This window comes from Pan troglodytes, chromosome 2 (assembly GCF_028858775.2).
Source record: "Pan troglodytes isolate AG18354 chromosome 2, NHGRI_mPanTro3-v2.0_pri, whole genome shotgun sequence".
In the NCBI taxonomy this organism is placed as follows: domain Eukaryota; kingdom Metazoa; phylum Chordata; class Mammalia; order Primates; family Hominidae; genus Pan; species Pan troglodytes.
In genome coordinates, this window is record NC_086015.1 from 176,193,578 (window position 1) to 176,216,495 (window position 22,918).

The following is a 22,918-nucleotide window of genomic DNA, read 5'->3' on the forward strand; positions in this document are numbered from 1 at the left end:
CATTGACTATTTTAGTTTAAATGGCAGTGCTTAGCTGATTAATTTCAAAACGTATCTCTGTTGATCTTAAAACCATAAAGTTATGGTCCTTGTAGTCTTCTCTATGACAAAACAATAGAAGCAAAACTACATGATGGTTTTTAAGCTAATTTTTGTGTTAACAAGTCTCCTAAAAATATGCAGTAGACCTCACATTTACATAAAATTACAGAGAAGATGCTTCAGCAAATGCAAATAAATGCAAAAAAGGAATATTTTAATTTTGATTCATGATTAGTATCAACTTTCACAATGTGATAATAATACAAAAGCAGAATTCTGCATTGAGTATATAACTAATGGTTGTAAGCTATTTATAGAGTAAATATCCTAATTAATTTATTTTATCAAATACATTTGTTGACTATATTTCAGACTGTTTTAAAATCTAAGATCTTTCAAGATGTTTTGATATTAAAATCATATGTATTGACTTATGCAGTTCTGCACTATGACCAGACCAGCAAAATGATTTATTTCACTTGATGCATTATTAATTGTACAAATTGACTGTTTAACCTTTATTGATTTACATTTCTTACTTAATGTTCAACTTAGGAACAGCAGCAAAAATTATTTTACAAAGGTTAATTGTAACGTAATAGGAAAGATAACTTTACTATTCACTGTTGTACACATTAAATTCGGTAATTTTCAAGGTCTTGAAAAAGCATTCTTACTTTCAAAGCAGAACATTTCTAATTCTAAATAGTGAACCTACTGAAGCTGATCTTTGCATTCTCAGGAATTGCAGCATCTTGTGGTTCTTATATTTGGATTATAGTGGAATTTTTGATCTTTCGTTCTCATTACTTTTTTTTTTTTACTGAATTCTTGTTTACCAGAGACTGTTACTTATTTTTAATAACATTGAATTAATTACATTTTGACATGACCATGCCATTTGGAACCCTTTTATTATTAAATATGATTCAAAAATTCATCAAAATAATCTGATATCCAAGAAATATTTCTTTTAAAATGTAGGCCATGTAGGTGGCCCTTTTTATTTGTGATTATAACCATGGAGAAGGTGAGGTATAATTACTTTTAGTGCATCTCAATTTATTATTGTTTATGTATGCCTGTGGATTTTCTGAATATTTTGAAGTCTATAAATAGCTTTCAAATGTTCGTTTCTATTTTTAAAATTTTTACTTATTTATGTTCTTTGCTTTTGCATGATCAAATATTTTTTAGTCTGTAAATAGTTTTCAAGTATTTTTCCCACAAATCACCCAGATAGCCCAAAAGTTGCAATATTTTGACATACTGAAATACACATTACTTTTCCAATATTTCTTCTTTCAAATGGAAATAGAACAAAATTCTTTGACCGACCATATATCTTGATTTTTTTTTAAACTATGGTTTCATAAAATGTTTCCAGATAATATAGGGAGTAAAATTTTCTTTTAATGTCAAAGGGAATCTGCCTCTATGTTTTGTAGTTTACTTAAGAGGGAGAATGGCTTTCAAACAGGTTGTCTTGTGAATTTCAAAGTGATTTTGTTGTCTGTAGGTTCTTGAGGTCAAGTTTAAGTTCACTACTAGGGCTGTGAAATATCTTGGGTAGAAACAACTTTTACATCCTAGTGGATGTGAGTTTGTAAATGACTTTTACCATACTAATAAATCTCCCATTTACAAATGAGTCTTAATATAACCGATAATCATGTTCCCCAGTTGGTTATTAAGAAAGCAGGAATTATGTGTTCATATTGATACTAGTTTGCCATTTGTACCCAAAAGAAGTACAGGATGTGAGATGAGAAAATGAACAACACAAAAATTCTAGGTAAATTGCTCAAAGTCAGGCAGGGAGGGATAGAGACATCACAATTTCAAGGAAAGCGTTTGTTGAAAGGCATAATATAATCACTTTATCTTTGCTGCAGATTAAAACTGATTATTATCCATGAGAGAAAGACCCCTAAAACATAAAATACAGGAGAGAGACACTTTTATAGAAGAAAAGACAGGCCTGGGTAACACTGGGGATTCTAGGAAGTCATATAGTGACACACAGATACATACTTCTAAAGAAGGATAGAAATATAAAAAAGAAAATTTTAAGGACAGAGATAAAAAGTATTTCATACCTTTGGAAAGCTGTCCAAAGGATCCTTTGAATCAGCTAATGTGATCACCAAATAAGCCATGAACTTTCAAGTCTTGGCTCATACTTCACAGTCAGAATTCCCTTCTACCATTCCACAACTGCAATTTCGACAATCCCTCTTACCTTTCAATGCCACCTCCCTTACTTACCTATTCTCTCCCTCGTTTCTTCTGCAGTTGTCTGCCTTTTAGTTTTGCCCTGCATTATGAATAGCTTCTTGTGTCTCTATTTCTTCCAGTAGGTTTTGAGATTTTTGTGGTCTCCATGATTGCCTCACTTGACATAAAACAAGCAGTAAATAAATGTTTGTTTCTTCTTTAAATTGAAATAAGATGGAAGGTGATCAGGCAAGCTCAGATAGTACCCTCCACTAGCATGAACAGCATTTACTTGCATTTATTAGTATATGATTTTACCTGTGTGCATGATTCAGGGCAAGATCTGGTTTCCTCATCCGTAGATAACAGGTAACAAGCTTTGTCTCAATGAAACTTGCCACGCTTGCTATATCTTCAGCAGGTGCATCAAATGGTTCTGCCAGAACTGCTCCTTTGCTGCAAAGCTTTAAAAAGTATAGTACTTTCAACATCTTAATAATCTTTCATATAATTTATCTTTTAAATAAGCAAAACATGTGTATGTTTTATTTATATATGTTTTGCTTATGCTTGCTTATATGTTTTGCTCATATGTTAAAAGTATATATGATGCTTTTTCCAAACTACAAGTAAAATATTAATATTTTGATTATAAATTAAATAAATTGTTCCTGTTCACTATTAAGTGACTATAATATAAAATAAGGGACACATTTTACTGTAAAATCCTTCCTGTAAAATATTTTAAAAGTATGATAGGTTTTAAAGGAGTGCCAGTTGCTAAGAATGTCTGTTTTAAAAATAAAGCACACAATAACCAAAGATATTAACAGAAAGCCAGGCATAAATCATATTAAATACCAGTGCTTTTATGAAAACCCAGCTGAGCAATGATCTAGCACACTATCAAGTTTGATTTAATATAATAAGAGGTATCGGAAGTAAACTCCTAGGAGCCATTAACATGATCGGTGATTAATTTGAGTCTGAATCATATTCTCTAGTATGTTATTGAAAGAAAAGAAGTGAAAATTTATTAGAATTTATTGGCAGAGGACACAGTATCTGAAAAACATGGCAAGAATATGAATTCTTAATAAAAATTCCAGGAAATCAGTGGTTTCTGGGCATCATAGATAAACTGTAGAGAAAGAAAATAATTAATTTTTTTTGGAGAACCCCAAACATTACGAAGTGTCAATAATATGACAAGGGAAGATCAGCACTTTTTTTTCCCCTCAGAGTTTTCTACTGTTCCTTGAAATTAAGGCTGATGGAAAAGAAGTCCTATCTATGTTTAGTGACCTTATTCAGGATATCGCCTTTTTGCTCTTTTCTACTTCCATCTATGCATATACTGGGGGAAATTTTCTTGCCAGAGGTAGTAATATTTGCAGTTAATACTTATTTATATATCCTTCAGTATAAAATTTATTGTATTCTAAATCCTGTTTGCTTAAATGACATAGTTTAAAATAAATTTTCTTTTATAGGTTAAGTCTTGAGATGGTTTTGCCATCTATATTAATGCTATTGTCATTTTTTAAATGCAGTTTGTTATTTGAATGTGGCTATATTCTGTTCTAAAATGCATTTACTTTCTTAGCAAAGGCTAAAAAAGACTAAAGGCTAAAAAATAAATCTAGAATCTAGATGTTCAGTATCCACAGTCTGAATTGGTAGTTACCTAATGCTGTTTTCTTTTGCTTGGCTATCTTATTAATCCTGGAGATTCATATTGTTCTTAAAACCCTTTATCAGTTGGATGAATGAAATATGTTACTTTCTTCATTTAATAAAAAATGCTTACTGAGCATCTAGTATCTGCCAAAGTTGGTCTCTTCACATTTTAATTTGAATTGATTAGGATTTTTTCATAAATCTTGTCTATTTTTAGCTCTATATAAATACCCCTTTCCTATTCCTTGCCTATTTCTATTGACATGTAAATCTTTTTCTTATTAATTATAATAAATATTTAGATATTTAAGCTATTACCCCTTTTCTGGTAGTAATAATATACACATGATAAAATGTAGGGGTTTCACCCTCAAATAATTTTTTGGAAAAGTGTCCACTTTTACTCATGTTTTGTAAAGGCTCTCAGAATACATAAAACACTACTCTCAATAATTTTGAAAAAAATTAGCAAAGACTATTTGTGGAAGATACACTGGAAATGACCTCAGTCAGTGCTACATTTGGATGCTTCATGAAGGTCACCTGATAAAATTGGTAATAACATAGATAAAACATTTAACCCAGATTTAGTAATTATTCTAGAGAATCTGACCTCAGAAGTGTCAGCGTGGCTGTAAACAGGCTTTAAAACATAATTTTAGAAAGCATGATTATTTGAAGATGGCAATTTGAGACAGCATCTCCTTTCTTCTGCCAATCTGATCCCACAGGATCCAGAAATACCTAAACAGAGTTTTCCACAAAAGGAAGATTTTTATATGACATGACTATAAAACACAAATAAATAGAAAACAAAATTAGTAGTAATTATGTAGTTTTATTTATCCATATCTTATATTAACATTCCAGATCTTCTCAATTAATTTTATCTTTTTCTTTTCTTTTAAGACAGAGTCTGGCTCTGTCTCCCAGGCTGGAGTGTAGTGGCGCGATCTCTCCTCACAGCAACCTCTGCCTCCTGGGTTCAAGCGATTCTCCTGCCCCAGCCTCCCAAGTAGCTGGGATTACAGGCAAGTGCCACCACGCCCGGCTAATTTTTTGTATTTTTAGTAGAGACAGGGTTTCACCGTGTTAGCCAGGATGACCTCGGTCTTCTGACCTTGTGATCCACCCACCTAGGCCTCCAAAGTGCTGGGATTACAGGCGTGAGCCACCGTGCCCGGCCAATTTTTGTATTTTCAGTACAGATGGGGTTTCACCATGTTGGCCAGGCTGGGTCTCGAACTCCTGACCTCAAGTAATCTGCTCGCCTCAGTCTCCCAAAGTGCTGGGATTACAGGCAGGAGCCACAGCGCTTGGCTCAGTTAATTTTATCTTTAAATGAAATCAGCCTTTGTTTCCTCAAATCTTACTCAAATCTCCTCTTCACATAAAATCTTAAAAAAGAAAGAAAATATACATTGTATGTGGTCTTTGCCCCTTCCTATCCTTGTTTCTCTCTGATGTGATGGTGTGGAAGAGCCTCTTTTTAGGCACACTTTTTTTTTTTCTTGAGACAGAGTCTCACTCTGTCTTGCTCAGGCTGGAGTGTAATGGCACCATCTCGGCTCACTGCAGCCTCCACCTCCCAAGTTCAAGCGATTCTCCTGCCTCAGCCTCCCAAGTAACTAGGACTACAGGCGTGTGCCACCACATCCAGCTAATTTTGTATTTTCAGCAGAGACAGGGTTTCACCATGTTGGCCAGTCTGGTCTTGAACTCCTGACCTCAGGTTATCCACCCACCTAGGTCTCCCAAAGTGCTGGGATTACAGGCATGAGCCACCGTGCCCCACACACTTTTTATGGGATAATGTGGAAGTCATTCAGTGAGTAGTTTCCATGAGGACGTTCAGGTTCTTCATGGCAGGCAGGAGGAAGCCACCTTCAGATTTCATAATAGTAAAGACTGTCTATAAACACTGAGAGAAAGTGAAGAGTCTCTGCTTGTATAAGATTCAAGGCAAGAAAAGAAATAAAAATGATCTATCTTAACACACTAATGAGAATACTTCATGAAACCAAGCTGAAAGACAGCAGTGAAAGACCAGGATAATTTTTCAATTCATGTTAAAATCAGAAAATAGGCAGCCTGCTGGGTAGGCTTTATGTATGTTTGTTGAATTCTTGCTTTACCAATCGAGTATTGTAAGATTGACAGCTTTACTGACTGTATCGAAGATTGCTTTATTTATTCTCTTCCAAAGTAGTACATCTTTGAATTAAGCTTTGCAATAAGGCAAACAGTTAAAACAATGTGTTGAAGTTAAAGGTAGAGTTATAGGTACATGTAGACAAAATGTTGGCATCAGAACCATGAAACACATTTCAGATATTTTACTCAATTTTAAATTTTCCATATAGACATTTGTATAGACTGAGCAGTTAATTCTCCAGAAGATGAAGAAATTTAATGTGGTGTGAATTTGTTTAAATCTAGGAAGGGTGACTTTGTTCACCTTGAAACAAAGGGTATTTGTCTAGAAATGTATAATTTAAATCTTTGGTGAAATAAGTCATGGAGATAAGGAATAAAAACTTTTAAATTACCTGAAATAGTATATCACTGAGAAGACTTTTAAGTAGGAAAAATTAAGTTAGGAGTTAACTTTTTATTTCAAAAGAAACCCTAAAATATTTTTGAATACAGTAAGGACAAATTAAAAGTCAATATTTAAGGAAAAAATGCAAGTCTAAATTCTTATGAGTATAGCTGTTGTTTTGATAAGAACCTAGATGTTAAAAATGAAATTTCAGGCCTGGCGCAGTGGCTCATCCCTGTGATACCTGCACTTTCAGAGACAGAGGCAGGCGGATCACCTGAGGTCAGGAGTTTGAGACCAGCCTGGCCAACATGGCGAAACCCCGTCTGTACTAAAAATACAAAAATTAACCAGGCATGGTGGCGGGCACCTGTATTCCCAGCTACTAGGGAGGATGAGGCAGAGTTTGCAGTGAGCAAGCCAGGAGGGTTGCATGAACCCAGGAAGCAGAGTTTGCAGTGAGCCAAGATCGTACCACTGCACTCCAGCCTGGGTGACAGACTGAGATTCAGTCTCTAATAATAATAATACTAATAGTCAAAGGAAATGTCAGTACTAAATTGGAATCATAAGCTCAAATTTTAATAAGGTTTCTCAAAGTTCTTTTAAGAAATAAATATCTAACTTACTTTTAGAAATTGTGCACAAAAGGATTTCAAGGTTTGTTTAAAAACAGATACAAATAACATAAACCACATTAGTTGCAGAAATAATATTAAATAATATATGGTGAGCCACATTCTTAAAAATGCAACCACACATTTTTCTTTAATTAGGATCATCATTATCCAGATTAATATTGCTGATAGTTTCTCCTTTATTAAAATTCTGTCTGATGAGTGTTTCCTCACTGTATCACTGGAGTAAAATTTTCAGTGATCCCTGACAATTTAGAAGAGAACAATAAATCTGGAAAAGGCTGGCATTGTTTGAATCATCAGATGTCTACAAATAAGGATATAGATAATCATCAATTGGTAATTTTTAAGGTTTTTGGAAATTATAAAAAAATCTAAAGATGGGGAGAAAGTTATCCATAACCCTATCACCATATATATAATTGCCATTAACTTTTGCCATATTTCTTTCTATACATTTTGCGTTTTTGTATCATAATAGAAGATATATCAACATAATTTTTACACTATATCAACATAAATTTTACAACATAATTTTTCATATGCTCTGCTTTTTTAAAATTGGAAAATAAAAGCATATTAATTATAATTATATTATTACATGTTACAATTATAGTTGAAGATTTCAATATTCCCCTCTCAGCAAATGACAGAAATATTAGAAAGAAAACCAGTAAAGATAGATCTGAACAACACAATCAACCAACAGGATGTAACTGACATACATACATATATACTTTATATATATGAATAAAAAACACAGGACCCGGCAACCCCAATACTGGGTATATACCCAAAGGAATATAAATTATTGTACTATAAAGACACATGCACATGTATGTTTATTATAGCACAATTTACAATAGCAAAGACATGGAACCAACCCAAATGCCCATCAATGATAGACTGGATAAAGAAAATGTGGTACATATACACCATGGAACACTATGCAACCATAAAAAGGAATGAGATCATGTCCTTTGCAGGGACATGGATGAAGCTGGAAGTCATCACCCTCAGCAAACTAACACAGGAACAGAAAACTAAACACCACATATTCTCACTCATAAATGGGAGTCGAACACTGAGAACTCATGGACACCAAGAGGGGAACAACACACACCAGGGCCTACTGGGGGTGGGGTTTGAGGGGAGGGAACTTAGAGGACATGGTAGTAGGTGCAGCAAACCACCATGGCACACGTATACGTATGCAACAAACCTGTACGTTCCGCACATGTATCCTTTTTTTTTAAGAATAAAGAAAAGAGAAAGAAAACACATATGTAAAACATTCCACTCACTAGCAGAATACACATTTTTCTTACATGCCCATAGAAAATTCACCAATATAGACCATATCCTGGGCTATAAAACAAACCTCAACACAATGAGAAAACTGAAATAATTCAGAGCATGTTCTCTGACTATAATGGAATAAAAACTCAATGGTAAAAAACCCCAAAATAATCTAATTTGAAAGTGAACAAAAGACACGAGCAACCATTTCATACATATGGCAAATAAGCACATAAAAATGTTTGACGTTATTCATTAGAGAAATGCAAATTGAAACTACAATGAGGTATCACTGCACACCTACACACTGGCTAAAATAAAACAATAGTGGCAACACCACTGAGAATGTTGAGAAAATGGATTGCAAAAACTGAGAATGTTGAGAAAATGGATTGCTCCATCCTACATTGCTGATAGTAGTGTGAAATTGTACAGTCACTAGAGAAAACAATATGGAGAAACTCAATAGTTGCACTCCTGGGCACTTACTCCAGAGACATTATTATATTCACACAAAAATCTGTACAAGAATGTTCATAGCAACTTCATTTATAATAGCTCCAAACTGAAAGTGATCTAGATGTCCTTCAATGGATGAATGATTAAACAAACTGGTACATCCATACTAAGACCACTACTTTACAGTGAGAAGACACCAACTAGTGATCCATGCAGTGACTTGAATGAATCTCTAGGGAATATGCTGAGTAAAAAAATCTGATCTCAAACTGTTAAATACAATATGATTACATGACACAATTATAGGAATGGAGAACAGATTATTGATAATGAGGAGCTAGGGACTGCATAGGTGTTGTGTTTATAAAAGTCAATAAAAATGAATCCTGTAGTGAGGGAACTGTAATGTATCTTGAATTTGGTAGGTGGATATGCAGATTTACATGTCATAAACTTGCACAGACATAATACACACACACATACAAGAGTGAAAGAGCAAGTAAAACGAGAAATCTTAAGATTGGTGGATTGCCTTGGTGTTAATATTCTAGTTTTGCAAGATATTACCTCTGGGAGAAACTGCATAAATGGTACATGAGATCTCTCTGTATTACAACTGCCTATGAATCTATAACTATCTTAAAGTAAAATTTAATTAAAATAATAATGTTAAAAATTAGATGTATTTAATTTTATTCCTTCCTTTATTTTATTCAGGACAATTTTAATCATGTTTAACTGGGGTTTTGGATAAGAGGATAAATCATATCTAAAGGAAGGAATTTTCCATAAGGTTTTACTGTGTTAAATTATAGATAGATTTCTATAATAAGGAGTAACAACTCATAATGAGGTTTGTTTTGTAGTTTCATTCACAAGCCATTATAGAAGGATACATCAGCCCCTCCACATCTTCATCATTATGTCTATTGTTTTAGGATGTTTGCTATAAAATGAGGATTGTGTTTAGCGATATGCATAGAAGGAAATTGGCAAGTCCTTTTGTATAATGACTTTGTCATTTTTGTTTTTGTTTTTCTTAATGATCTTTTAGTTTCTTAGCACTTATTTACAAGTAATTTTTTTCAAAAAGAGCAAATGTGGATGGTAACTTTTCTAAGTTCATGAATAGTTGAGAATGTATGTTGCTGACATGTAAGAAATGCCGGGTGCAGTGGCTCACGCCTGTAATCCCAGCACTTTGGGAGGCCGAGGCGGGTGGATTGCCTGAGGTCAGGAATTCAAGACCAGCTTGGCCAACATAGTAAAACCCCGTCTCTACTAAAAATACCAAAAATTAGCTGGAAGTGGTGGCGGGCCCCTGTAACCCCAACTACTAGGGAGGCTGAGGCAGAAGAATCTCTTGAACCCAGGAGGCGGAGGTTGCAGTAAGCCGAGATCGTGCCATTGTACTCCAGCCTGGAGCAATAGAGTGAGACTCTTGTTTCAAAAAAAAAAAAAAAAAAAGAAATGTGGTTGAGTATACATTTTTTGGGACATAATCATTTTTTCTGTAAATACATAGATCGCCATTTACATTACGGTATTTCCCATGCAGACAAGAAAAAAAATAATGTTTTTTAAATGAAACCAGGCATAATTTAAAATAACTTCTTATGTTGAAGTTTCTTCCTTTCCCCCAAATGTGTACTATTTTTTTCTTTTTATAACTCAAAATTACTACTACCGTGAGTCCACATATGTTCTATTTTCATGTATTTTGCCTGAAAAAAGATAACTTCTGTGTTTGCATACTCATGTATTTATTTTTCTAACTTAGAAAAGTTTTCTTCGGTTACATCTCTAATTATTGGTACCATTTCAACTATAGTATTTTCTTTTCTTTTCTTTTTTTTTTTTTTTTTTTTTTTTTTTTTTTTTTTGAGGCAGATTCTCGCTCTGTGGCCCAGGCTGGAGTGCAGTGGCGAGATCTTGGCTCACTGCAAGCTCCGCCTCCCGGATTCACGCCATTCTCCTGCCTCAGCCTCCCAAGTAGCTGGGACTACAGGTGCCCGCCACCACACCTGGGTAATTTTTTTGGTATTTTTTAGTAAAGACGGGGTTTCACCATGTTAGCCAGGATGGTCTCCATCGCCTGACCTCTTGATCCGCCCGTCTCGGCCTCCCAAAGTGCTATGATTACAGGCTTGAGCCACCATACCTGGCCTATAGTGTTTTCTTTCTTAAGAAAATAATTCTTAAGCTGCATCTTTCACCGCTATTATTCCTATCTGTTAGGCTCTCTGATTTTTTTCACCTCTTTCAGGAGAGTGCTTCAAGATTGTTGGCTGTATCATTCACTTTATTTTCATTATTTACTTTATAGTTCATTTTATAAGCCAATGCTAGTGATAATAAATGCAAAAATTTAAATACTGCTAACTTAGTATGTGGGATTCTCCGCAAACATCTGGCCCTAGAGTCTGTGCGTTTAATCACGCACCAGAGCCACACAGTACCATTCAATGAACTAACTACAGATCCACATTAAGTACAGAAACAGAGTAAGCGTTTAGAAACTTTTACAGCAAATCAACAGAAAAACATTACATCTATTAAATCTCATAATAAACAAATAGAATTTGTATTTTTATGTCTTATTTTTACTTCATTTTTCCTAGTAACTCTTTTTTCCTATATTTAACAAAGTCTTGGTCCACAGCACATTGGGACAGAAATACAACAAAGTAGAACTAGTTCTTCATGACAGATAGAGAAAACAACTCTAGCAACCTGTTAGGAATTTAGATAATTCAGAAATTATAAAGAAAAAACCCTCAAAATTCTATTATTAAAAAGGGACCACCATTAGATACTATCATGGATATATCTATATCTGCAGTGTGACTAAATCTATATGAATTTCTATCTATCTCTATCCATCCATTTACAAAGATGGTATTGTTATCCGTACTACTATGTAATCTGCTTGTTTCTCTGAATATATCATGAACATTTTCATGTTAATAAATATATATATCATTATTATAAGTGGCTGCATAATTTTATTAGATCTCCATTTAATGGTTTCCCTAATGAGAAATTTTTCTAGTGACATTGAAAATTCTCAGTATCATACATAATGTACAATGAACAGCTGTGTGTATACATCTTGCCCATGGGTTTGATCATTTTCAAATTGTTATATTCTATCTGTTATAATGTATGCTTACATATTGGAGTTGCTGAGTCAGGAGTATACAATTGAATCCAGAAAATACTAATAATTTAGAATATACATCATAAAAGTGCTCTCCAGAAAAGTTTTACACTTTTGCAACAAGGTAAAAGTTCTTGTTTCTATATACTAGTACCTACACTAGATATTAGCAATGTTTTACTGTATTTGTTCTTTGATAATTAGATGGACAAAAATGGCACCTCACCTCAAAATCAATTACTAGCTCAGTCTCCTGTGTTTATCCGCCACGGGTATGGGTATACTGTTTGCTCATAAATTTTATTCCTTTTACATTAGGCTGTTCTAAATTTGTTCACTTATTTTTATTTAGTAAATATATAATTAATTTTAAAAAATGTGTCATTTATTATAAGGTTATGTTTTGTTATTGGGCTTATGCTAGCTTTATAAAACAAACTGGAAAGATTGGAAAGATTGCCATCTTTCTAAATACTCTGAAACATTCTAAAATAGTTGAAAAATTCTAAGCCCAGCTCCTTTCACCTTTTTTTTTCCTTTTTAATCATTCTGTTCAGGTTTTCCACATTTTGCATTAATTTTGTTAATTTATATTTTTCTAGAAAATCATAGGTTTTATTCATATTTTAAAATTTGTCCTTACAGTAGAGAACATTATATTCTTAGAACATTCCGAATGCCTGTGTGCTAGTGGTGTCATCCCCTGGGGCTCATTCTTAGCACTTTGTAGTTTTGTTTACTGTATTTCTTAACTAGCATTGCGGAAGGTTTGATCATTGTGTTTTCTCTAAAAACAACAAACTCTTAGATGAATTGATTAAGTCTTGTATTCTGCTTTCTAATTCATTAGTTTTGGCTTTTATCTTGGCTTTTTTTTTTTCTTTCCTCTTTTGATTTCCTTAGGTTTTTGTTTTCTTAGTTCTTTTACTAATGTCTTTTTTTTGGTTATTTTTTTTTTCTCTTCATCTCCAATGTGATAGTATGCTAATGTCTTTAGTTGAATACTTAGCTCATTTATCTTACTTTTTCTTATTCATTATCTTACTTTTTCTTATTCATTATCTTACTTTTTCTTATATATAAATTTGTTGTATGCTTCTTTGCTTTACTTAGGAAAAAATTCACAGCTTTTATTTCCACCTTTTTTATGAAGAGTTAGTTAAGAAAGTTTGGGCTATTATTTTTAAAAACTTTACCACCTACTTTTCTTAGTTACTTGTAAGATTAGACCTTTTTTGCATATTTGTTACTCATTATATTTAATCATTTATGGATTATCTGCTTAGTTCCTTTATGATTTGTATTTTTTGTTGTTAATTTCTGTGAGTTCAGCCATGGAAGCATGGGGTTTGGACATGTTATGCATTTCTTTTCCCATCCCACATAAATGAACTCCTCTGGATAAATGTCTCTATCCCATTTGTAGCTTTTTTTTTTTTTTTTTTTGGACGTACAGCTATTACACCTGCACAGAAAGCCCAGCATTTTGAGTGACTCTCCTTTGTTATGTGGAGGAAAGTCAGTCTGAGAATGAAGCTAATGTAGAAAAAACAGAGCTGGCTGGGCACAGTGGCTCATGCCTGTAATCCCAGTACTTTGGGAGGCTGAGGTGGGTGGATCACCTGAGGTCAGGAATTTGAGACCAGCCTGGCCAACATGGTGAAACCCGGTCTCTACTAAAAATATAAAAATTAGCCGGGCATGGTTGCGGGCGCCTGTAATCTCAGCTACTCGGGAGGCTGAGGCAGGAGAATTGCTGGAACCTGGGAAGCAGAGGTTGCTGTGAGCTGAGATCGTGCCATTGCACTCCAGCCCAGGTGACAACAGCGAAACTCCATCCCCCAAAAAAGAAACAAAGCCAAAGATGGAGACGTGAGAAGGTCCAACACTGAATCCTAAGGATGTTCTCTTGAATCAAAATATAAAAAATAATTTTAAAAGTCAGTATTCTTTTAGTTATTTTGAAAAAGTAATTTAAATTAGGGAATTAGAGGAAAAATGAAAATTATAAAAAAATTAAATTACAGAATGAATTTTAAATTAGATGCAATAAGCAAAGGACCAATATGAGATAAGATCAAATTGTAAATGTGGAGGATAAGCTTTAAAAATAAACAATATTAAAGATTCCATTACTAAAGAATTTTTACAATTTCTAAGATATTTTCATTTGCAAAATTGTACTTAATTTCTCAGAATTTCCATGAAGTCAATAAAACACTTACTATTGCCTTATTTTACAGGTATAAAACTCTGTGCTAAAAGATCTAGTGATTTGCCCCCATTGATAGCAGATGCTAGAATTGATTTGTTAAATAGAAGGTTCTCTGTATCATGCTAGGTGTCTTAAGCTACTCACTACTTTTTAAATCTTACTACGTAGCACCTCTGTTTGAAATTCAGTAGACCTTTTCTTTATGACTCTCAATGCTTTTCTGTTGGAAATATGGTTTCCGGATTCCAGTTGAGTTTAATGCTTCCATTTTTTTTCACTATGTAGCATCTATTCAAAGGTCTATCTTTGTATAATAAGAGATTAATCCAAGCCAAATGATTGCTAGTAGATTGAGTTGGTGGTTTTTCTAAGTTCTCCTGCAACTCACCACAGTGCTGTTAGATCTTTTACATATAGAACTTCCTTTGCTAGAATTGGAAGGGGAAAAAGAATCCCAGACTTCAGTCACCAGAGTTCACTACTCTTTATTTCACCACCTCTTCTTATCAACATCATATCTCAAAGTGAAGTATACCACACTTGTCCATTTCCACCTTGGACATGATAAATGAGATTAACATTTGTACGTGGATATACAGAGAGAGATACTAACTAGGGGATAAAATAGCACTGAGAGCCTCAGATATAAGTCCTTGAGCAGAAGAGAACAGATACTGTTGGCACTCTAGTTGCAAGGGTCCTGTGTCTCTGAGTTGGGCATGCAACGGATATAGGTAACAATCTACTTTTTATCTGCTGTTCTTTCTTGGGGATTTGGTTTTCGGAAATTTCACTTGGTGCTTCATAGATTTTCATAGTTATTGTACTTTTAAAAAATCTCTTCCCTTGGGTTAATGTATATGGAGGGATGAGAATTATGCACAACAATTAGCCACCATCCTAACCTGCAGATTCCTTAATGGGATCTTTGAAATTTCTTTTCAGATATCAAACTAAATGTTCAAGACATCAAGGGTATTGCAATTAATAGTTTTCAATTTTAATAAATATCTTTTTATACTCCCTTAACAGGGTGGAAAGAAGCTCTACACTGTAGAATAACACCCATTGGTTTTACATTTTCCATCATTTTGTTACTTGAAAGAGGAATGAATCAGCAAGCTCATCACTTGTAACTTTCCACATGGTACCTCATAGATCTACTAAAGTGTCTCCCTGGGAGCGACAGAATATGTAGGGCTAAGAGATGTGGAGAATTATATTCACACATCAGTGGACTTAAAAGTACTATCAGAGTTTCAGGAGCAATGCTTTTCAGTCAAGTAGGCCATGATGTGATCTCTATTAATTTTTTGCAAAATGAGGTTACTCCCTGAGTGACAAGCTATTGAATGACAGTAAAAAGTAATTAATCACTCCTACTCCTATTTGTTAAAATAGCTGTGCTTCAACATTATTTTTTTTTTTTTTTTTTGCCAGGTAGCCTTAAAATAGAGGTGTGGCCACCGTGGGTTCATTCCACTGTGTTTCACCTTGATCTGACCAACTAGTAATTTGCTTATGCTCTGAAGCATGTAGATGATACACATTAACCTTCAGAGTTTTTGTTTCAGAGACCCCTAAATTCCAGTTACCTAATGTGAAAAGCAGATTGGAAATATGACAGGAGTGAGATGAATTAAAATAATAAACCTTCTTCCCTCCTTGCCTTGTGTTTTAACTCATAAAAGTAATGACTTCAAAATTAAAATGTTAGTAGTATGTTTATTTTAAGGTAGTTATTTGTATTGTAAAATAAATACATTATCACATGCAAACTCAGCTCTTGTACTTTGACTAATAGCTAGCATTTATTGAGTGCTGACTATGTAATTAGCATTGACTTAAGCTCTTTATATATTGTATCCCATTAAATATATACACGGTATCTTATTAAATCTTATTTAATATTATAACCCCAAATTTTCTGATGAGATAAGTCTGACTAACTTTTCAGACAATAAGTGTTAGAGCTATGATTGAAATTCAGGTTTGCTGTCTCATTTAGATCCTATGTCTTCTAGGTAGTATAAAATACTGCTTCTCAACTGGCCATGAATGTTAGTCACAATTAAATATTAGAGCAGTGGTTCCCAATGTTTTTGGCACCAGAGACTGGTTTCCTGGAAGACATTTTTTCCACGGACAGGTTGGAGGGTGGATGGTTTCGCGACAAAACGGTTCTTCCTCAGATTATCAGGCATTAGTTAGATTCTCATAAAGAGCTCACAACTTAGCTAGATCCCTCGCATGTACAGTTCACAATAGGGTTTGTGCTCCTATGAGACTCTAATGCCCCCGCTGATCTGACAGGAGGCAGAGCTCAGGCAGTAATGCTCGCTGGCCCCCCACTCACCTCCTGCTGTGCGGCCCTGTTCCTAGCAGGCCACGACTGGGGACCCCTGTCTTAGAGGGACAAATGTGAATTCCAACAGCTATTATTAATATTGCTTTCTTAATTTATGACCAATTTATCCATGTCTATATTTGTCTATATACCATCTATATCTATATCCATGTCATCTATATCTATATATCACTAGACTAGCATTGAGGAAATAATAGAATATAGGATATGCAGGAAAAGAGATAGGTCAGCATGTATTGAGCAACCATTTAAGGCACTTTTACTTGCATTAATCACTTACGTCTTGCAATCACCTATTTTATAAATGAAGTAGGTAGTTCACTAATTCAAGAAGCAGAGAAGGCTAGAACATGCAAAAGTGGAAAGAAGAAGGACTCTATGGTTGGTCAGAGTGAGAAAAATAAGAGATGGTGGAGGTTTTACAGAGAGAAAAGGGGCACGGTTCTTATCCAGATCACAGGGGTCCTGGCCTGGGTCCAGTGATGAAGGCCTTGGTTAGCAGCAGTGAGCAGCCTGGTCAGCCAACGTCTATCATGCCAGAACCGCCAGCTCACTAGGCAGGGGAGTTTCTAGTCTACTCTTTTGCTGAACAGTAGTAAGACAAAAGTTAATATTTTTAGGACATTGGATAATAACTGAGCTTTTATGAGGCCTTTTGCCTTAATATATAAACTACAGATTTACTACAGATGTTTCCAATTTACATTTCCATTAATTAAATGTTTTTCATAACGTCATTTTGCTTAAATGTAAGTGGGGAAAATTGGGCTGTCTGGGAGTGTATATTTTGCTTAGAAATGTTGGAATAACCAAACTAAGGCAAATTAGATGTTAAAAAGTTATATGCTTATAAAAGAAAAACTTCAGCTGAATGAAATTTTACAAAGTTTAATAGAGTAATGCATGATTCGTGAATTGGGCAGCCTCCCAAGCTGGGGCAGACTCAGAGACTCCAGTGCAGCCACTGGGTGGAAGATTTATGGGTAGAAAAAGGAAGGTGACATACAGAAGATGGAAGTGAGGCTGGGTGCAGTGGCTCATGCCTGTAATCCCAGCACTTGGGAAGCTGAGGCAGGCAGATCACCTGAGGTCAGGAGTTTTAGACCAGCTTGGCCAACATGGTGAAACACTGTCTCTACTAAAAATACAAAAAAATTAGCTGGGCATGGTGGCACGCACCTGTAATCCCAGCTACTCGGGAGGCTGAGGCAGGAGAATTGCTTGAACCTGGGAGGCAGAGGTTGCAGTGAGCCGAGATTACACCACTGCACTCCAGCCTGAGCAACAGAGTGAAACGCCATCACACACACACACACCAAAAAAAAAAAAAAAAAAGGAATGGAATTCCAATAATCCGCAAGTTCAATCCTCTATGATACATCACTTGATTTTAATCCCAGCTTTCATGTACATTTATAGCAGTATTAATTATTTTGGCACAAACTCCCTGTACATTATTTAGCAATTGTCATGAAAATACTGCAAAACAGACCACTCAAAAACTCATTGACAACAATAATATGTAATCTTGTCCACACATCTGCAGGTTGGACTAAGGGTGGGCAATCTTAGCTGTGTTCAGCGAAGCCTAGCTCTAGGATGGAGTTAACTCTAAGTTAACTAGGACTTACAACAGCAGATGTATGCTTTTCATGAGACATGTTCTTCTCATGGAAAATGCAGGAATATGGGAGAGTAAGACAACTGTGCAAGCATATTAAAAGCTTTGCTTATTTCAGGTCCATTAACATCCCACTGGTTATAGCCAAGCCCAAAGTCAAGACCCAAGAACACTGCCAGAGTGTAGATACAGAATGTGATGACTTGGCAGGAAGGGGAATGATGAAAAATCGGGATTGATAATTTTGTCTATTGCAAGCAGAGAAATACATCTATTTCTCTAAGAATTTCTTCTCTAAATTTCTCATCTGCAACTCACGTGAAGGTGTATAGTGTGAGTTATGACACAAGTGGGTCTCTACAACTATTGTTCTTCCTTTTCTTCTAGTACCACAAGTTCTTTCAGGAAAAAAAAAACTGTTCTGAAACTGTCTGTTATACAGGATGTTAAGGAGTTATTACATTAACAAAGTTTCTCAGATCAAATAAGCTTGTGATATGCTTCATTGTAGGGCTACTAAAACCATTTAACCTACTGATGCATATTGCAGATATTTAAGAGAGATATATGGCATACAACAGTCCACAAACTTATTTGACAACAGAATCCCCTTCCTTCAAGAAACACTTTTTTTTTTTTAAAGAACATCTTGAGGACCTATAGTTTTGTGGAATTCATTGTGAGAAATGCTCTCTTAAGGCAACTTCCATCTCTGTTGCTTCTTAGTTCAAATGGTACTGGCATCTGGTTAATATCCCAATTTCGAGATCAGTATTTCTAAGAAGAATTTAAGGGAGATAGGCAGCAGAGCAAGATGGCCAAATAGAACACTTTTGCAATTGTTCCCCAACAATAACACCACATTTAACAACTACCCACACAGGAAATCACTTTCATAAGAACCAAAAAATATTAGGTGAGCAACCACAAACACCTGATTTGAACACAGTATCATGGAGAGCAGTATTAAAGAGGGCAGAAAAGAAAGTCTTGCATCGCCTACAGCACTCCTCCTCCAACCTCAGGCAAAGCAGCAGAGAGAAAGAATCTGTGTGCTTGGGGGAGGGAGAGTAAAGTGAGTGTGGGACTTTGCACTGAAACTCAGTGCTGCCCTGTCACAACAGAACACAACATAGGGCAGAAATCTTCTGGAGTATTAGATCAGCCCTGGGCCAGAGGGGAATTCCCTGACCCAGTATGAGGAGCCTGAGTTCCAGCTGTTTTATTTACCAGCTGACTAAAGTGGCCTGGGGCCAGAAATGAATTTGAGTGGTAGTCAGGCTACAAGGACCTCCATTCTAGGGCAAGCCATGGTGTTGCACTGATCCCAGAGGCAGTGTACTTGGGGTGCATGCAGCCATGAGACACTGGCCACGGTAGTCAAGGGAATGCCTGCATCTCCACTCCCCCAAATCCAGGCAGTGCTCCTTCCACTTGGGGGAAGGAGAAAGAAGAGTGCAGTGGACTGTGCCTCACAATTTCGATACCAGCTCAGCCACAGTAAAATAGAGCACCAGATTTCTGAAGCACCAAATTCCAGGCATTTGGTGCCGGATAGCATTTCTAGATGCACCCTGGGCCAGAAGGGGAACTGCTGGCTTCATGGCATGGATCCATCCTGACAGAATTCAACATCTGCTGACTAATGTGGTTTTGGGCTTTGAATAAACATCAGCAGCAGCCAGGCAGTAGTGGTTGCAGGCCTTGGGTGAGCCCCAGTATTGTTCTTGTCTGCAAGACTTCAGATTTGACCCCGCACAGTGTCAGCTATGATGGCCTCGGGAGTGCCTGTGTCAACCCTCCTCCAACTCCAAGCAGCCCAGCATGGAGAGACTCCTGACTGGGGGAAAGAGGGAAGGGAGCAAAAGACATTTCCTAGTAAGCCAGGGAATTCTTCCTTATCTTACTCAAGTCCACTAAGGCTGGGTATTTAACTCTGCAAGAGTCACAGTAGTCCTGGGCTTAGGGCACTACCTAGTGCTGAAATGTCTGCAGTGACCACAGGCTCAGGTCACAATGCTTAATCCCTTTTGAATTCATAAAAAACCCTCTCAAGAAGGATAGACACAAACAAGCCCATACTACAGAGACTAGAAAAATACCTAACTCTTTAATGCCCAGGCATAAACAAACATCCATAAGCAGCAAGAACATTCAGGAAAACATGACCTCATCAAATGGTCTAAATAAGGCACCAGTGGCCACTCCCAGAGTGACAGAGATATGTGAACTTTCAGACAGAAAATTCAAAACAGCTGTCTTGAGCAAGATAAATGAACTTTAAGATAACACAGGAAAGGAATTCAGAACTTCATTAGAGAAACAAAGATTTTTAAATAATAAGAAATTGAACAAATTCTGGAGCTGAAAAATTCAATTGACAAACTGATAAATGCATTGGAATTTCTCAATACCAAAATTGATCAAGCAGAAGAAAGATTTAGTGAGCTCAAAGGTAGTCTATATTAAAATATACAATCAGAGGAGAAAAAGGAAAAAGAATAAAAATGAATGAAGCGGACCTACAAGATCTAGAAAATAACCCCCAAAAAGACATGAAATCAACCTAGATGCCCAATAACAGTGGACTGAACAAAGAAAATGGGATACCTATACACCATGTAATACTACATAACCATAAAAAAGAATCCTTTGCAGCAACATGGATGATGTTGGAGGCCATTATGCCAAGCGAATTAATGTGGGAACAGAAAACAAATACCACATATTCTCATTTATAAGTGGGAGCTAAACATTGAGTACACATGGACACAATAAAGGGGACAATAGAAACTAGGGCCTACTTGAAGATGGAGAATGGGAGGAGGGTAAGGATTAAAAACTACCTGTTGTACACTATTCTAATTACATGGGTGACAAAGTTATTTGTACACTAAAGCCCCTTGACATGCAATTTACCCATGTAATAAACCTGCACGTATACCCCCGAACCTAAAATGAAAGTTGGGAAGAAAAAGAAAAAAAGAAAGCCTAAAAAGGACAAATCTAAGAGTTACTGGCCTTGAAGAAGATGTAGAGAGAGAGATAGGAGTAAAAATTAATTTGAAGGAATAATAACAGAGAACTTTCCGAACTTATAGAAAGACATGAATGTCCAGGTACAAGAAAGTCAAAGAACGACAAGCAGATCCAACAGAAATAAGACTATGGTATATAGTAATAAGACTCTCAAAGCTCAAGGATAAAGAAGGAATCCAAAAAGCAGCAAGATAAAAGAAACAAATAAAAAGAATTGTGATATGCCTAGCAGCAGATTTCTCAATGGAATCCTTACAGGCCAAGAGGAAGTGGAATGACATTCAAAGTACTGAAGGAAAATAACTTTCAACATAGAACATTACATCCAGCAAAATTATCCTTCAAACATGAAGGAGACAAACAAAAGCTGTGGGCCTTCATCAACTCTAGGCTGGTCTTAAAAGAAGTGCTAAAGAAAGTTCTTCAATTTTAAATAAAATGAAGTTAATGAATAACAAGAAATCATCTGAAGGTATAAAACTCACTAGTAATAGTAAGTACACAAACAAACACAGAATACTCTAACACTGTAATTGCAATGTTTAAACCACTCATATCTTTAGTAGGAAGACTAAAAGACAAACCTATCAAAAACAATAACTACAACTACTATTTCGATATAGACAGTATAAAATATATGAATAGAGACAATAAAAAGTCAAAAAGTGGGAGAAAACGGTTAAAGTGTAGAAGTTTGTAGTTTTCTATTTGCTTCTTTGTTTTATCTTTTCCTTGTAATCAGAGTTATCAGTTTAAAATAATTGGTTGTAAGATGTTATTTGCAATCATAATAGTAACCACAAAACAAACCCTATAACAGATACAAAAATAATAAAAAGCAAGAAGTTAAAATATACTACCAGAGACAAACAATACAAACAAATGGAAATTAAACAATATGCTCCTGAATGACCAGGGGGTTTTCAAGAAACTTAAAAGAAAATTGAAAAATTTCTTGAAACAAATGAAAATGGAAACACAGCTTAGTAAAACCTATGCAATACAGCAAAAACAGTGCCAAGAGGGAATTTTATAGCAATAAATGCCTACATTGAAAAAGTAGAAAAACTTCAAATGAACAACCTAATGACATATTGTTAAATACTAGAAAAGTAAGAGCAAACCAAACCCCAAATTGTAAAAAAAAAAAAGAAAGAAAGAAAGAAATACAGTTCATAGCAGAAATAAGTGAAATTGAGACTAAAAACAAAACACATAATGAAATGAAAAGTGGCTTCTTAAAAGATAAACAAAATTAACAAACTTTTAGCAAGACTAAGAAAAAAAGAAAGAAGAGCCAAATAAATAAAATTGGAGACAAAAAAGGAGACAATGTAACTGATAGCACAGAAATTCAAAGGATCATTAGAGACTATTATGAGCAACTATACATCAATAAATTGGAAAAACTAGAAGAAACCGATAAATTTCTAGACACATGCAACATGCCAAGATTGAACCATGGAGAAATCCAAAACCTGAATAGACCAATAACAAGTAATGAAATAGAAGCAATAATAAAAAGTCTGTCATCAAAGAAAAGCCCAGGACCTTATGACTTCACTGCTGAATTCTACCAAATATACAAAGAAGAATTAATACCATTCCTACTCTAACTATTCTAAAAAATTGAGGAGG

At 35.2% G+C, this 22,918-nt stretch overlaps 1 protein-coding gene across 2 annotated transcripts in view; it reads right to left on the reverse strand.

Moving 5' to 3' along the window:
• The window catches only part of SPATA16 (spermatogenesis associated 16), a 251,790-nt gene that overhangs the window by 156,922 nt on the left and 71,950 nt on the right, over positions 1-22,918 (reverse strand). For both annotated transcript variants that reach the window (NM_001246421.1, XM_016939979.4), the window contains 1 exon segment: positions 2,578-2,723. In NM_001246421.1, the coding sequence (NP_001233350.1) occupies positions 2,578-2,723 (146 nt within the window).